The sequence below is a fragment of the Hippoglossus hippoglossus genome, chromosome 11 (genome assembly GCF_009819705.1).
Source record: "Hippoglossus hippoglossus isolate fHipHip1 chromosome 11, fHipHip1.pri, whole genome shotgun sequence".
Classification (NCBI taxonomy): Eukaryota; Metazoa; Chordata; class Actinopteri; order Pleuronectiformes; family Pleuronectidae; genus Hippoglossus; species Hippoglossus hippoglossus.
Genome location: NC_047161.1, coordinates 13,068,152 through 13,086,379, shown reverse-complemented (window position 1 = coordinate 13,086,379; position 18,228 = coordinate 13,068,152). Strand labels below are relative to the sequence as shown.

Genomic DNA, 18,228 nt, shown 5'->3' with positions numbered 1-18,228 from the left:
TCATCCACCAATCGCCTAAAGTATGCAAATCCAGGTCTCCGTGGCAACAGAGAAGAAACAGGAAGTTGTGATGATGTCACTCTGTGTTTTGAGCTCTTCCCCCGCATGTATGTGATTCACCGAGTTTTGTTTTCAGTGAGGATAAGGGATGTTTTACAGCATGTGTGTGTCTCTTGGTGTGTGTGAGTGTGAGTGTGAGTGTGAGTGTGAGTGCGCCTGGGAAGAATGCAGTCATACTGAGGAGTGTGTGACGGCAGCCAGGAAGTCTCTGGCTGCTGCCCTGGAGCAGACAATGCCACTGAGATTACAACTGCCTCCATAACTCAGTGGCAACACTAGCCATTACCATCTGGCATCTTCACCTCCGCTCGGCTCTTAGCAGTCAGAGTGGGAGCTTTGAGAGAGCTGCCCACTTGGAGCTTGATGTCACCTTGTCTGTAGGGAAAAAAAAGGTCAAAGGTCAAACAAACTTACTGACCTCCAAAGCCCGTGTCACATTATCTGCGCACTGTGGCTACATCACTCCTCTGGCTCAGCTGTTGCTGTGATACACTGCGGTTTCCGACTATTTCTATCCGTGAATTGTGGAGCATAACGCGGGACTAATGTGCGGACTTAAAAAGTAAATGGAAACAGATACTTCCAACAGCATCCAAGTATACAAGTTAGACTCATCCGCTTATGTAATGGTTAGAGTTAAATTTACATCAAACTCTGGCCTCGCATGCAGATCCACTCAGGAGCAGACCACCGGTGGGTTCGGATGTTTGTTATGATTTTGTTTGGTCCACACGATGTGCAGCATGTGTAAACCCGGAGTTGTGCTTTGGTCATCGCACTGATTGGGGCTGTTTGTTTGCAGCAAATAAAAGGCTCATAACCAGCAAATCCACACGAGTTTGGGATCTCTCCCCAAAACTGCTACACTGTGCGCCGCCCACAGACCTCAGATCAGATGATGTCATGCACCATAAACTCTCTCTGTGTCTGTCCCCTTTCTCCCTTTGCGTTCCACAACACATGCTAGCACTTCTCATTTACGTAATGGTGTTGGAACTGCGTCACTGTCACAGGTCCGATGCACCATGTGTGTGTAATGAGTGTGTTTATGTTGAGTGTGTGTCTACACGTTTGTGTGTAAGAGAGAACATCTGTGTTCGGCCGATGAAGTCACCGAATCTCAGTTCTGTACATGTGCGAGAGACCGTGGATGCTGGTGATGTCATGTTGTTTGTGGGAGTGTGTGTAGCAGTGAATGAGTGGGTTTCTGAGATATTGTGTGTGTGTTGCTGTGTTTCATACAGTTTGGTGGACAGAGGGCGGTGAGAGAGAGAGAGAGAGAGAGAGAGAGAGAGAGAGAGAGAGAGAGAGAGAGAGAGTGTGTGCTCCCAGGTCCTAAGGTTGTTTGCAGAAGTCTGTAGCCAGATGTTTATGACGGGCCGTTTTAACGCTTGATTAACAGGTCCAACACAGGCCAGCCGTCCCTGGTTAGCCAACCGTAGTGATTTAAGGACACACACACACACACACACACAACAAAATGCGCTCCTCACCACTGAGTCATTACGGGGTAGCATTAATCATTAAACCTTATGGATGTAATAGACTCTTATGGCAATTTGTTAGAGGCAACTGTTATTATCTACATATTCATGCACACAGATACCTTCATTTCAAATATAGGGTGAAGTTCATTCTGGGTGATTTTGCCAGTGACTGAAAACAAACAATTGAAAATGATACACAAACCATGATTGATTTACATGTTTTCGAAAAAATCATATAATCACAAACAGCTCCATTAAAACAAAAAGGTAACGTAAGGGGAAAGTATTTATTTAGCACATTTCATACACAGATGCTCCTCAAAGTGACTACACTACAATTTTGAAAAGAAATTGAGCAGAATTCATCTTTCCTGGGCAAAAGTAATATTTGGAAAAAATGTAATACAGCAACTATTTACCGAATATCAAAAGTTCACAACCAGATGCTATTCTGTGACTATGATGATATTTTTTATAGTTGTCACCCAGCACTTATAGATCCTACTCCAGACTTCTGTCCACATCAACAGATACTATAATGACTGCTAAGGCCTATTCATTTACGCAGCTCTTAAGTACTATAGGGACTCTTATGTGTTTTATTAAAGACTAGTGCTTAAAGTTAAGCATCAATAGCAGATCAAATGTATAGAATATTACATGTCACAGGTCATCTACAGTAAATGATTTCCAGTTCTATAAAACATTACAGACTTTTTTATTTCTTTGATTTAACTTTGAGGGTATCATTCATATTAGATTTTATTAGCTACTCTTCCATATAATTTTTGGATGACCAATTCCTTATAATTTTAATGACATGTCTTAACTCTGCAGATAATATTTTTAAAAAAGTGTTCATAAGCCACGTTCATAGCATAAGCCATCACAGTCTGATGCACAATATGGGTTTCTTTGCTGTTAATTCAATAGGTTTAGATTTATTTGCATTATAATAGATTATAGATCTAATTATTATATATTTAACTGTATTCATATTACATTAGGCAAAAAGTGGACACTATACAGGAAATCTGACAACAAATAAAAAATAGTAAAATATATTAATACAATGTATATATTATATTTATATATGCATTTGATTTATTTTATATGTCCATCTGTTATCATGTTATTCATCTCTTGTTTTCTACCAGTAAACATATATAGTATATGAGAAAGTAAATAGTAATATTGTGTCAACATTTTACACTATTATTTAGTTGTTATCAGATTTCTTGTATCGTGTAATGATGCTTTCTACCTGACGACATATGCACATCTTATATTGAATAAAGTTACATTTTAAAATAATCTTGCTATCTATAATATAATTCCCTATAATAGAATTAATATAAAATAATTAGATCTATCTATATTTATTTGTTTATTATTTTATACAGGTAGGCAGGTATATTCCTATTACTAGTTTAGTATAATAATTTCTATAATAATGTTATTGTATATATATATATATATGCACCCAACAGGTAGGCAGGTCATGACGTAGGCACCCACCAGCCAGCCCTCCTCCTTCCCCCATCCCCACCCCCACCGTCCCGCCTCCTCCCAGCTGCGCTCGCCGCTGTCCCGTCTGTCTCCCCCGGTGTCTGCCCCGCTGCTCTGCTCCTCTCCCGCCCCGGACCCGAAGCCTCCTCGTTCACCACCCCCCGGCTCCCCGAACCCTCTCCTCCCCCTCCGCCCGGTGCATGCACCAGCGCCCGCGATCATGACGGGCATCGCCGCCGCTTCTTTCTTCTCCAACTCCTGCAGGTTCGGGGGCTGCGGTCTCCAGTTCGAGTCTCTCGCCGAGCTCATCGTCCACATCGAGGATAATCACATCGGTGAGTCGGGCCGGAGGGAGGAGGGGGGGGGGCAGCCGGAGCTAGGCTGCTAGCTGCCGCTAGCCGTAGCGTCCGAGCTAGTTAGCTTCACGCAGATAGGCTCCGGCATTCCGCTATTCCTGCTGCCCTCTGCGCGTCGAGTCTCGCCGGCGCTGGAGTTCCCCAGCGCCGGCGAGACCACAACAAACACCGCTTCCCCGTGAAATACGTGTCCCGCACATTTCTGTCCCACTGGGGCCGCGAGAGTTACCTCTTCTGCAGCGGTAACCCCCACTGCGAGGGCCGCGGAGGTCTCATAGGTGTAACTAGCATCCCGGCCAGGCAGCGGCTTGTCAGCTAACGTTGCAGGAGAGAGTGTTTACGTCCGCGGGCCCGATGCAGCTGCGGCGCCGCCGAGTGTCGCCTGCTCCACGGGCTTGTTGCTTTTGTCACCTCGGGTGTCTCAGCTCGTCAGCGCATCACATCTCTGCAGTAAGATGGTGTCAGTCCATTACCATTGACGCTGCATCAGATTAAACCGGGCTGTGACAGACATGCAGGGGTTTAAATCAGATTCGGCTCCACCAGCCTCTGTTTGCTGCTTATTAGATTTTCCATTTCGATTTAGACTGTAAAACCCTGTGATCACTGTCCCCTGGCACCCATCACTGTCAGCTTCACCATCACTAAACACAAGATAGTGGGTAAACACCACAGTTGGGACACGTATACAATTAATTACCTATTATTTCATTTGCGGCAGAGAAAAGGAAATCCTTGCATTTCATTTATTTTGATGTGCCAATTGTCAAATGATGGGTTTACTTTATCAGTCAAGTCACAAATGGTGGGGCATTTCAGGAGAAAATTACACAAGTAAAGTTTTAATGACAATGTTATAAGCTGCAGATGAATTCTCAGTATATAACATATTAGTAATAGCATGTATGATTCAAGTAGTTGGCATAGGTTTAATGAGGGAGTGCTGCTTTTGCTTTTATGTTGACATGCTAGTGGAAATGAACTCGGATGTATCTCGTCAATAACCTGCAATGTGATGCTTGTTGATATTTCAACTATACATCTGAAGCATAAATCAAACTTAATTTAAAATCCACTATAGAGCGGTTATTTATTATACTTGGGGAGTTGGGAACCACAACAAAAAAAAAAACTGTAACAAAGTTGTTGTGGGCTAATCGTTATTTGCGCCGTGTATCCATCCTTCAGGAGGCAGTGGGGTGAGCGAGGTGAGGGGGGGGGGATTTTAGAATGGATGCTTCATTGAGCCTGTCTCCATGGCAACTGGCAGCCTCTGAAGGGGTTGGGGGCAGTAATACTGGCTGAGTTATTGCACACCTGCTGTCTCGCTAACAAAGAGCGCCCCCCCCCCCCCAACCCATGCAGCCAGCTGTGATGAGGACACCCGGCGACATGGCATCACTAGCGTGTAGGACAGGGGCTGATGTTTGAAGGGGGTTTGGGGGGGGGGGGGGGGGGGGGGGGTTTGTAGGGGAAAGTGGAGCAGGGTGGTGGAGGGGTTGTTGGGTTTTTTCATCCTACCCAATGATCCAAGGGTCTTCCAAATTGACCAATGAGGGGTAAAATGGCATTGCCCATTAGATTTTTTTCCCCCTTCTATCTCACCAATCCTCACGAACACCTGTGGCTGTGGGCCACACTGTTTCCTACAACACCTCAGTTAAACCCATTTTAAAGGTTTTCTAAAATCACAAAGCCAAAAACCACGCAGCCGCTGAGAGATGCCCCATCTGCCTCGTAGCTTGAACTTTGACCCCAGCAGTCAGCTGAGCAGAATGACAGTTTACCAGTCAGGTCGCTTGAATTAATGAGTGCGCCGTCTGCTCGCTTTATACTGCGGCTGGTCATCGGCGGTATCCGGAACAGTCTGATCAATACCGCTTGCAGATCAGTGACAACGGGGATGAGTGTGACAGATGGAGGGGATTGAGGTGAGAGTGTGGGAGATAGAGGGGGGGGGTTAGTGGCATTTAGCACGGACTCTCCCTTGGTTTTGAAGCGGTGCAATGGTGTGTGATCAATAATCAGTCAAAGATAAGCTAATTTGATCCTCTTAACCCCTTCGCCTGAGACCTGGGATAAGCTGTTTGAGGATTTGGAGATAACAGACTAGCTTTGATTTGTGGTTTGTCCCGCAGTGTGCAGACAGGTTATGAGCAAAGAGGGCGCTAACCATAAATCAGATAACCTGGGGGTGATAACGGGCTTGTGAGAGCAGACATAAATAGTGGTAGATGGGTGTCAGTGGTTTTTCAGGTCAGGGTGCAGATGGATTTCGGTCATTACAGTAGACAATGCTGCCCTCTTGTGGTGACGCGTCCCCTGTGTTGCATAGCCTCAAAAAGCCTCAATGATCTCACTTTGTAACTTCTTTGGACCGCTGCCTCCTCTGACATGATATCTGGCAGCCAGCAGACCAGATGATCCTGCCGTGATCCTTTCCGTGAGAGAACTGGCGTGATGTGCCGGTCGGCGTTGCTGACCTCATCCCAGAAGAAAGTGCCGCGGCTCTCCAATGAGACACCCGCACTGTTTAGATCACAGCTGAAAGCAAGAGGAAATGGGTCAGGTGAGCTGTGTTTGGTGTGGTGGGGCTGGTGGTGTTGCAGGCTTTGTGTGGGGGACTCTAGCTAAGGTCTAAGGAATGCAATGATGTCAGGCTAGTGTGCCTGCGTGCACGCCAGCGGTGTGCTGTGTTCTCACCTGCACAGGCACATACCTGCCTCTTACATCAACAAAGAAGTGCAGGGAGGGAGGGAGGGAGGGAGGGAGGCAGATGGGGCTTCAAAGTGGGGTAGAGATTACAAAGTGGAGATTAAGAATGGGAAAATATGAGGTCTAGTAAACAGGGAAACCCCAAACACCTCAGCTTTGTTTGGACACTTTATTTAAATTCAGACTCGATTTTACAGCTTGAATCAAAGGGTGAGCTGTGACTTAGAGCCAGCGTTGTGTTGTAATAATGTGTAATGATGCCGGTGCTGCTGAAGCGTGTCGACAAAGAATCTCCAGTCATTTTTTAAAGACGTAACAATCGTTCTGCCCTCAGGACATATTTGGCTCGAGTCCTCATTCTGCTGGGGCTGAAAGAAAAGGCAAGTGTTAACACCCCATGGTGTAGTTGTTGTTACCTGTCAGGCAGTGACTTATAGAAACCTGTGTCCTGCTGCTGTTAGTGTTTTGAATAAGGATACATTTTGTTTCACCTTAAAACATTTTTTTAGTTTTAAAAATCTTCGGAGGAAACATGAATTGATTTATCAAGAAACTACGCAATCAATAATGTAAAAATAATTGGCAGTTACTGTCAGTATAAATAACTTAAGTTTTTGTCTTACACAAGACAAGTTTGTTGTTAATAGTAACAGATCATTGCTTTGATCATAAATTTGACTATTTTTCATTTAGGTCATTTAATGTTTGTTGCAATTCTTTTCTTGATAAATAGTTGATTTTTTTGGTCTGTAAAATGTCATAGTGTTTATAGTCTAAAAAACAGTCTAAAACTCAAAAATCAATAAATCCTGATGTATAAAATAATCATAATTATTAAAATGTTTACTTTCCAGCCCCAGATGCCAGCTTGGTCCTTATCCTACTTTCCGAGGTGCGACAGGCTTGTGTGTGTTTGTGCATGTGTGGGAGTGTGTTCACCATACTTCCTAAATGACCTGTCAGGGTGTAGCGCAGCAATTAGTGGATTGGCATCCTAAGCTGGAAACTGCAGGCCCTCTCTTTTCACGCTACACACACAGACACACACTTTAGTCTGCTTTAGTCACACAGATCACCTTTTGGAATTTGCAGGGACCGAGCGCCCAACCGAGCCCTAGGAAGTGTAATTACAGAGAAGTTAGCCTTTTCCCCCACCCATGTCCCCCCTGCTCCCTCTCCTTCTCCTCCTCCTCTCCTCTCCCTCCATCCGGTTTCCTGCTGCTCTTGAAACATGTTAAAATGCACTCTGTGGCTTAATTAGCGGCCTGCTGAACAAGCCATGCATTCTTGGCCTGGTTTCAACACACACACACACACACACACACACGCACACACACACACACACACACACACACACACACACACACACACACACACACACACACACACACACACACACACACACACACACACACACACACACACACACACACACACACACACACACACACACACACACTAGGCATTCAGCAGGGGGCAGCAGTGTGCTGCTGGCAGAGATGGATGTCTGTGTTGAAATGCTTGAAGTGGCTGTTGATTGGGTGCTGCTTTTAATGACAGGAATGCTAATTAGGGAGATATTTATGGCACCGTGAGACTCTGTAATGTCTCAGACATGCAGCACACATGTACTGAAACATGTACATGCACACACAACACACACACACACACACACACACACACACACACACACACAGATGGAAAACAGAGTAGGCTGCCGGCACAGTAGAGTTTAAATCTTAAACTTTGGGTAGTGTCTCTCTCTGTCTGTCTGTCTGTCTGTCTGTCTGTCTCTGTGTGTGTGTGTGTGTGTGTGTGTGTGTGTGTGTGTGTGTGTGTGTGTGTGTGTGTGTGTGTGTGTGTGTGTGTGTGTGTGTGTGTGTTTTGTGTATCTCTCGTAGGTTAATGTTGGGGACAGATTTCAAACAAAAAATTAAGCTAATTGTGGACATCTTGTGCTACCCTGTCCCTAATTGAGTAAAGCAGATTTTTGGGTTAGTGGTTAAAGTAAGGGTAGGCAAGCTGTGGATATTGTCAGGGTTAGAGTAAGTCTCTATGTGAATTTTTGTGTGGATTTGTTGTTTCCCTTCCTGCTCCGGCGGTAGGATCAGCAGTGTGTTGGCTTCCTGTCCTGCTCAGTGAGTGGAAGTCATAAAACCAGTGAACATTTACTGCAACTTGCTCTGTGCACCTGGCTTACTCCAACACCCTTTCTCCCTGTTTCCTCTCCATGTACACACGCATGCACGCACGCACGCACACACAAACACACGCACACACGCAGTTGTGTCTCTCGGACTTCAGACGACATTACGCTGACTTGGATTTTTGGGACATAACCTTAACCATAACTACTACTTTCCTAACCCTCGTCCCAGAGGTGTAGAACCTTTCTCTTATCAAGGACCATTACATTTTTGAGTAACCCTTCATGTGCCGTACTATATTATTGAATATATTGCAAAAGTCTCTAATGTAATGCCTGAAACTGAAACCCTTTGTTGAGTTGTCTGATGTCAGATGGTAGTGATGAAGATGATGATGATACTCACAGCATGTTTTCCATGTTTGGGTCTCTCAGTCTTGAGCAGAACTGATTCTTTGAAGGAGTCAGTACTTTTCTCCTCAGCATTTGGAGTATCCGCAGCTTGTAGTACATATAGTTTCATAGACCTCAATCACAGAGGGATTGTTGTAGCTTTCAGCTTTTCATTGGTTAGCAGCTAACGGATTTTGTTTCGTAGGAAGTTAGGCACATCAGCTGGTTATTACATATATTTTCAGTACCTTTGTTTTGCTTTTCATGTCCTGAAATCTCTCCAAATAGCTGAAGAACATAGCTGGCCCTTGTTTTGGCAGAGTAGGAAATGTAGTGTTACCAATGTCCAGTTACGCTTACAAAGATGGCAAAGACTGTCGCCTCACAGCAAGTTGGGTTTTTCTGTGTAGGGGGGTCTGTGTACGTTTGCATGTTCTCCCTGTGCTCGTGTGGGTTATTCCAGGTGCTCCACCTTCTTCCCACTTCTTCCCTCTAGCCCCACTTCGACCCTTACAAGATAAGCTGTATAGATAATGGATGGGCCTACTCAAATTCAAGCAGAGACTTGGCCCTTAAATGTAAAATCCATTATTTTACTTCAAATTGAATGAAGCTCAGAGCCTGAAAAAAACCCACCTGTCTAAATACTTCTGGCCTTGGTTACAGTGTTCGTCGTGGTACTTCTCAATGTATACTACCATATTGGAGCAATGATGAACCATCAAATGAGTTCATTTATCAAGATTACGTTTTTATAGTTATATTTTAATGTATAATGCCAAACGGTCAGTGGTTTCAGCTTCTCAAATGTGAATGTGCTTTTCGTAAGTTATGTGATGTTATGTTGAAAAGTTTCGGAATATCAATTTGAAGACATCATTGATGGCTCTGTGGAATTTTAATCGGCATTTTTTTACTCTTTACAGACACTTAATAGTTTTACTGCAATTTATCTTTTACTTGAGGTCATCAGTTTACCACTCCAAAAGGTAAACAAGCAATGAATGCCTCTACGTTTATGGGTCATTTCCTTATCATTTCCCTTATGGATTAATTCTCTTCTGTCAGTCCAAAACTATATAATACATTTACTATCGTGAAATGTAAAGTCACACATTTTAGAAGGTGGAACTAAGAAACATTTGGTACTTTTGCTTGAAAAAGTTGTTTTATTGACTAAAAGATGAAATGACTAATCTTTTCAGCTCCTTCTTTATTTATTTCTTATCTGTAAATATCCTGAGTAATATCTTCACATTATATTCAAAAAGGGGATTATTCATGTTTATTAATTGCATTTTTAGAACTTGTTCTAGCACTGCTGCAAAAAGGTTCCAACTCAGTGGTTTCCTATTGGACACTGTTGCATGACTCAGCTTTGTCAATGCTGTAGGTCTAAGTGTGTGTCTGTTTGTGTGTGTGTGTATGTGTGTGTGCGTGTGTGTCTGTGGGTGCTCTGGTCTCTTCATCTGAGCAGCAGGTAGGATTATTAAGACTCAGCTATAAAAGACTGTCAAAGACCACCTCTGTGGACCACCTCAGTTGTGTTAGTGAGAGTTTGTGCGTCAGCCTATGTTTGTGTCCATTGGTGCCTGGTATCCCTGCTCCTTATTTCCCCCTTTCCTCCTTTCATGATATGTTTGTGTACTAATGAATAAGACACTGGTCTGTACTCCAGTAGCAGCAGCAGCAGCAGCGGTACTAGTGGTACAAGTTTGCATTTTTGCCTGGGGTTGTTTTCGTGTTTGCTGGTCTCCTTGGTGTTCTTCTGCACAGTGGGAAGTCTGCATTCTTTTTTAATTATGAGGTGTGAAAACCTGAAAACCAAAGGGCTGAGAAGGCCAACATGCGAGCGCACACGCACACTAGGGATTGGTTGAAAGGAGCGCCAGGAGTGCGTTAATTTTTGCACATATGATCCAGCTCTTGGATCTGAGTCGTGATACATCTGCTAGCCATTACATATGCTCCTACAGTTATGCTTACATGCACATAAACCCACTAGTTGTCTTTAAGTTTGACTCTGTGTGAACGTTCCCCCTGTTGAACACTTGGTGGCACTGGTGCTTCACAGATGCAAACAGCGGCAGCATGTTCTCATGCTCACTTGCTCCTGTTCTCCAGGGATGTGGGAGGTGGGGTTTTAAATTTAAACACTGTTTCCCTGAGGCACTGGAAGTTACCCACTGTAGTGTTACTGACTTAGCAAGTCAACTGGAAAAAGTGTGTGTGTATGTGTCCGTTTGAGTAATACACTGTGTACATTCATCAGAGCTTCCAAGTCACTCCTTCACTCCCTGACAAATTTCCTCTTTGCCACATTCAGACTCCAGCAATGATTAAGCGGCCTTGGGTCACTTAGGGAAAGGCATTGGTACTAAATTAGAGCGGGTTTGACGCTGGGTAATAATGCGCCGCTTATGAAAGTGTTCGAAATGTATCTGCAGGCTGCCATATATTACGGACTAATACAGAGAATGCAGTGTGAGAAACGTCCAGTAATCTATCAGCCAGTCTGGCAGGAAGAATGGATCTATGACTCAGCTACATACTGAGAATATTCACACGACATTTTCCCTCCCACAGAGAGCCATGGTTAATCTGAATGTCTCTGTCTCTGTCTCTGTCTCTCTCTCTCTCTCTCTCTCTCTCTCTCAGACACAGATCCGCGGGTTCTGGAGAAGCAGGAGCAACAGCAGCCCACTTATCTGGCCCTAAGCTACATAAACAGGTACACACACATTCACACAGCCTTTAACCCAAGGTGTCAAGTCTACAGAGGGCAGCATTGCTCCACAAGTTGATAGTCGGTTGATGTTTGCGGGAGAGAATGTTCATGTGGCTTGTGGTGGAGCAGCTCTGCAGACCGATGTCTTCCCATAGACACGGCGGTGACTCATCCGCAGACCAGCGCAGAAAAGAAAAAACCACACACAACACAATCAACTCCTGACTCCCCACGCTGCCAACGGCCCAGCCAAAGCATTTTCGGGATTGCGACATGTATGTGTGTGTGTGTGTTTTGTGTGGCGAACCGATGTGTCACGTCCCACTTAATATCCCCATAAATCACTCCAAGATGAAGCGCCAAGAAAGATAACGGTAGAGAATCGGAGACAGAAAAAAAGAGAGTGAGGTTTGTTTTTGTGTGGTAATTGTTCCAAGTGGCAAGGTTGTAAATGTCATCTGTTTACTGTACAACGTTGTGATGACTGTATACTTAAAGGGGCAGTTCGTTCAGCAGCTCGGTTTTGTCTTGTTAAAGCTGAGACTTACCTCTCGAAGCCACAGTCTGCAGAACAGACATAATTAGATGATATTAAACCTGTAAGGCTCCTATTAAAGCAATAGATAACACTACAGAAAGTTCAAAAGTAGGATAAAAGAGTGGTACAGAAAATATGGCTTTATTAAGCTATGATTATAATTAATTCTTGATCACTAAAAGAAGTTAGAAGAGGCAGAAAAAAAGGTTTTAAACATCCCTTAATTTATTTGTAAGAAAAACCCGAAAAACAGGGGATTGGACTCGGCACAGTTCAAAGACTCGACTTCCTGCCTCACTTCGCTCATAACATACCTGCCATAGTTGTGCACGCATAGTTCTCCTCACAATGATGGATTATTACCAACATCATAGGTGCACTCACTCTTTTGTTTTACAAGATAAAGTTCTAATCTGGCTTCACTGCTGACTTGTTTACAAGCTGTCTTGTCATCTCACCACTTTGTTATCTCCACTGAGTTTGTTGTAGTGCTGTCTGCGTTTGTTCCAAGCACTTAACAATTACTTTGAGTGCGGTTGTTATCATAACTGATAACTGACAACAAAAGGAAAGATTGACGGATCAAATGTGTTTGTTTTAGTGATGTTTGGCAAGTCAGTGTGTTGGAAAGGTGTGGTGATTTGTTCCTCCAGCATTGCCTCCGTCTATTAGGTGCATTTTATAATTTGAAATCAACATGATAATAATAATGACAATATGACAGGCAGGGACTTGAACTTGACTGGTTATTTGGCCAGGCCTGCAGCGAGCATTGAAGAATTAATATTTCGAATATAAAATGTCCCTGTAAGTGGATTTAAACAAAGAAGGAAAAAAAATAATCCATATCCATATCTACGTTTTTGTTGGTAAAAAGTACAACAAATTAATAAGATTTAAAAAAAAAACATAAGGTTTCATTTCACTTAATTATTGTTTCATTTTGGTGAATAACTGCTTATATTATTGATTTATTTTACTTTCTCTTATCATCTAAATTTTATAATGAGCTGTAGAATAATAACGACTTCATTATTTTTTTATTCATTGATTGTTTTCAATTTGGGATGTGAGGATATACAGTGATTATTGTTAAGATGTTAAGTTTTTCTTTTATTCTCTCTCTTTTGGAAAAAAATATCCACTGTAAGGGATCGTATTCTATACAAATATTTAAAGTATTAAAATAATTTTAAAGAAGAAAATTAATCCTCCGTTAATCCCACTATGAGAAAATTTGCCTTATAAAATTGGTAAAAATATACACTTAGTAACAGTAATAATGAGTAAATATACAAATGTAAATACAGAGAAATATAATAAATACAATGTAAACAGATTGCAAAAGAATTGCACATATATGAAATTGTACATATAAAGAATGATTACTTCACATTTACATTAGTTTAAAACCTGAGTATGATATATTAGACGAGCAGCAAGGAACAAACCATGTTTAGTTGGGAGATATTTTTAAAACTCCTAAATATTAATGTCACTATTGTCTGTCTTGTCAGTTGTGTTGTAACAGGGACAAATTACATCTTTTTTACTAATTACACCATTTCCGTGCTGTCAGGTTCATGACAGATGCGGCTCGCCGGGAGCAGGAGACCATGAAAAAGAAGGCCACGCCCAAACTGTCCCTGTCCATCACGGGCGGAGTGTCCAGGAACAGCACGGCCACGCCCCCTCGCCACACAAGCGGTAACCTGACGCCGCCCGTCACGCCCCCTATCACCCCGTCTTCCTCCTTCCGCAGCAGCACACCTACAGGTACGAACGGTGTACGTGTTGAGATGTGTGCCCGAGAGGAAGAAAGATGGATTGCTTTTAAGTGTGGAGTGAATGGAGGTGTTGAGACGAATACAAATTAACCCCAACGGCAGTAACAGAAGTAAAAAAAAAATAAAAGCTCAGAGTTATGGCCGTGGCATCGGGAGCATTTCATCAAAATTCCGACAGCACAGATGAGCAAATGAAGGTTTTTGTAACCTAAATGGAATGAAGCTCATTTCATACCTGGTCGCTGAGCAGGAAAATTAAACACATAAATCCAGCATATCTGCCACGAGCGCACGAGCTTGCTCACCTCAAAAATACAACCTGTAAATACAAACCGCACATTATTCACTTTTAACTATGAAAAGCTGCTTTGTGATAGGTTGGAAATGTTACATGTTCGTATTTCCTCCGATTTTTTTTACTCCACTTTCCAAAACGAAGAGACTAAAATCAAAGTATCTGTTGCCTGCTGCATGTACGTGTGTTGTTTGTCTGTCGGGTACGGTGGCTCCCGCAGTGAGCAGGCCAGTCAACACTCTGCTAATTACATAGCAGCTGTCACGCTGTGTGTTCGCATGGGGCCGTGTGTTGCACAGCCCAGAAGCAGATGTCCAATTCCAGCACAAATGGTTCCAAACGTAGTGTTAGGTCTGGGCTCATGCACCAGCGTGGCTCTGCACACACACACGCACATGCACACTCACACACCCTTTCAACATGTGCCAGGGTGCCATCCATTTCCTCATGCTGAGGTGCAGCATTTCCTGTGAGACGGTGGGGGGTCAGCGGGCCTTTATGTGTCTGTGTGTTGCCTGAACATTTCAGTGATGTGTCGTGTGTATGCTTGTGTGTTTTTGTGTGTGTGTGTGCAATGTGCATGCATGTGAGTGGAAAATGTTCTGCACTTAGCAAAGCACTTTTTCCAGGCAGAGCGATGGGGATCACTCCCACTTAATGATCTGTTTCTCAGTGCCAATCCCTGTGTTTTTGACTCACACACAGAAGCACACACACACGTGCAATCCACTGCTGTTTCGGCCGAACAGCGCTCGCAGTGACACGTGGGCCGCTAAAGCATCCACGCAGGAGAAGAATACGCAGAAAAAGCTTTCCTGAAAAGTCACAAATAATTTCTCTTTGGTAAATTCCCAGGGCATGATGTCCTTTTGGGTAAAAACCCCCGTCCATATTTCATCTGCGATGACTAGATCTTTTTTTGTTGTGCTTGTCTCCATTGTGCCTGCAGGCAGTGAGTATGATGAGGAGGAGGTAGACTACGAGGAGTCGGACAGCGATGAGTCGTGGACCACAGAAAGCGCCATCAGCTCTGAGTCCATCCTCAGCTCCATGTGCATGAACGGGGGAGAGGAGAAGCCATTTGCCTGCCCCGTCCCCGGCTGTAAGAAGAGATACAAGGTACGGCCACACCAAAGGATACGAGAAGTCAGTCAGTCGCAGCCGAGCAGCCGTACGACACACTGGCGCCTTTGTCTGGGGATCACATGTCTGGACATAATGTTTGAAAAAGGACATTATAAATCTAGAATGTCACGATTGGAAGCTGTGATAAATATAATAAATAGCTCATGGTATTTGCTTTGGTTGAATTCGATTACAGCCGGCCACAATAAACCTCTTTCAGTTTGTCGTCCCTGCTCCTTAGCTAATGGACAGTGTGGGAACATAACTCTTTAAAACTCTTTTTTAAGACCAAACAGTGACGTGGGATGAAGCCTCCTTTGCTGATGATCTGAGCGGGTTCACATGTTCTTTAATCCCAGCAGGGTGTCTAAACAAACCAAAAACTCGCCAGGCATAAATGTAGCAACAGTGGTGGTAGAATGGATGTAGCATTAGAGTTTACATACAAGCTATGGGAAGCTGTTCATAGGCACAGATCACAAATACCAGCCTCATGGTGGCGCCAGAGGAAAAGTCAGATACAATATCACAATAATCATTAAACTACATTGACCGGGATTGATACATAAGTTCAATATTTCATAGCAGATCTTTTAAAATCCTTCAGTTTGGATACAAATTACCATAACTACAAGTGGTCAGATTTTACTCGTGGTGATCTCAGGTTCTTGAACATGATTCTTGAATGTGATTTGATGCATTTATTTTTATGAGACTAAAAACCTTTGAAATTTTCCAAAGGTAAACAAATGTGTTTAAGTGTGAATAGGAAAGTGATTATTTCTTTCTGCGTTCATGAAGATGTAGGGTAAAAAACATGTCTAAATACAGAAATCATATATAAAAATACTATAGTTTAACAGTGATTTGAATGGCACTGTATCAGGCAAGGAGATAAAACAATGTCAATAGCAATGTAACAAAAGTCCATTATACATAAATTTATATGGAAAATGTTTTGCTGTTTATCAAGTGTTTGTCATTCTCTACTCACGAAGAAAAGTTTAAAACCACAACCTTTAAATTTAAAAGAAATAATAATCAGCCATTTATGGAAATAATTATATTTGTATCTTGATATACGTTTTCGCCATATTGACCAGTCCTAGTTCTAAAACAGGCTGCATCATGGTTGTGTAATTCAGGGGTTTGATATGCAACATCAATAATTGCCTTTTGTAACTGGTTTTCCTCTTCTCTTCCCCCCCGCCTCGTTCAGAATGTGAATGGTATCAAGTACCACGCCAAGAATGGCCATCGCACGCAGATCCGCGTGAGGAAACCCTACAAGTGTCGCTGCGGTAAGAGCTACAAGACGTCGCAGGGCCTGAGACACCACACCATTAACTTCCACCCGCCCGTCTCCACCGAGATCCTGCGCAAGATTCAGGGCTAGAGCCGCTCGCTCAACTACCCCAAACAAAGCCCTGTTCTCCCCTGACTCTCCTTACCCCAACCCCTTTACACCCATCCCACACACTAAAGGATCAAGTGCATGCTTTAAGTTGTTCAATTCTTTTTTTTTTTTTAAACTTATTGTTTCTGTTACATTATTTTTTTCTATCCATGGTATATCACTTGTATTTTTGAAAACAAAAAATGTATCTTTGTAGTATTTTTATCGTTGTACATTTGCACATTCGTATATATGCTATCACGTTATTTTGGTTTCTATTGTTTGACTCACATAAGGTGCTAACTGTAAAAAACAACAGAAAGAAAAGACAAAAAACAAATGAAAGAAGCGGGGGGGTAAAAAGGAGTCGCGAAACAGGTGCAACCAGACCCTGCCCCCCTTTGTGTTCCCGCGCGTTCCTGCGTGTGTGCGTGTGTGGGAGGAAGTTGATATTGGCGCCGATCTCAGCTCAGGAGTCAGAACACTCCCTGCCTGTGAGAATTTGTTGAGCATCGGTTTGCGCTCTCACTTGAACTTCACGGGGTTTCAAGTACCAGAGTGCAGTTATACTTAAAATAGATATATTGATATATAAACAATAGCCAGATATGTACATAAAATATATAAAGGTATTCATGAGCATATACATAAATAGTTACTTTATTTTCAAGCTTTATTTTATATATTTCTGTCTGTTTTAGATAGTGTTTTGTTTCTATGTAAGCGTTCCTTTCATTCCTTACTTGCTGAGTTTTGTCACATCAGAGGAAAAGGCCGTACAGCCCGGCTGATTAGTCGAGTTCTACGAGCGTATATACCTAAGCCTTTCAGCGTGACGCACTCTGAATGCGATATTTTACTGTTGATCAGGAAGAGAACGTATTCGAACCAGGGCCAGGGGCCAAATATTCCACACCGTTAAACATTTCACCTCCCCACCAGAAAGCCATCCGTGTGTATTTCATATCTTCAGTGTTTGCCTCACTCAGAGTGCCAGAGCCGAGAAAGCAGGTTAGCATCATACTGTATGTATTCCACTTGCCAAGATCTTTTGTCATTGTTTTCATTTTATTCCACGATCGTTGCCAACAGCTCTCCACTGCCAAACAGTGACCATACCATGTGCCTGAAGAGGGGTGGGAGGGTTAGGGGTAGGGGGGCAGGAAGGTTCTTAAAGTTTGAACCAGGAGGTCGCCGAAGCGTGCGGCGATGGGTTTTCTTGTTCCGTTGCGCCTCCATGCAGATGATGGGATGTACAATCGACGGAATGTCTTCACGCATGCTTTCTGTGTTGAAACGCAGAGAAACAATGTGTGAGAGAGCACCAGGGTGGATTTGTATCTGATTACCACCTACAACCTGTCATTTGCATGAGTGTGTGTGCGTGTGTGTTGTAGACAATGGCATTCCAGTTCATTGTATGTGTGCTATGAGTTTGCGTGTTTTCAGAAGTCATCAGCCTATTGAGTGTTACTGTAATCAGTGTGTTTCAGTGCCAGGCCGCTGGGTTGGACTCCTGTGGAGCAGGATGGTTGTGTGGCTGGCCGCCTGTGTGCTGTTGCCTCATGTCGTGTTGTTGCCCTGACGGGGATTTCATCATTCATTGCCTCTAGAAAAACAAGAGCGGTGCGGTGCCAAGACACATTCATCTATGACATCATTTCCCTCATCATGCACAAGGTTTTTCTCTTCA

At 43.2% G+C, this 18,228-nt stretch overlaps 1 protein-coding gene across 1 annotated transcript; it reads left to right on the top strand.

The window, feature by feature from the left end:
- Positions 1-3,089: 3,089 nt before the first annotated feature.
- On the top strand, positions 3,090-16,597 carry jazf1a (JAZF zinc finger 1a). The gene is made up of 5 exons (XM_034599389.1): positions 3,090-3,391; positions 11,325-11,397; positions 13,512-13,708; positions 14,964-15,133; positions 16,359-16,597. The coding sequence occupies exons 1-5, from the start codon at positions 3,277-3,279 to the stop codon at positions 16,533-16,535; spliced, it is 732 nt and encodes a 243-aa protein (XP_034455280.1). The 5' UTR covers positions 3,090-3,276; the 3' UTR covers positions 16,536-16,597.
- Positions 16,598-18,228: the final 1,631 nt, after the last annotated feature.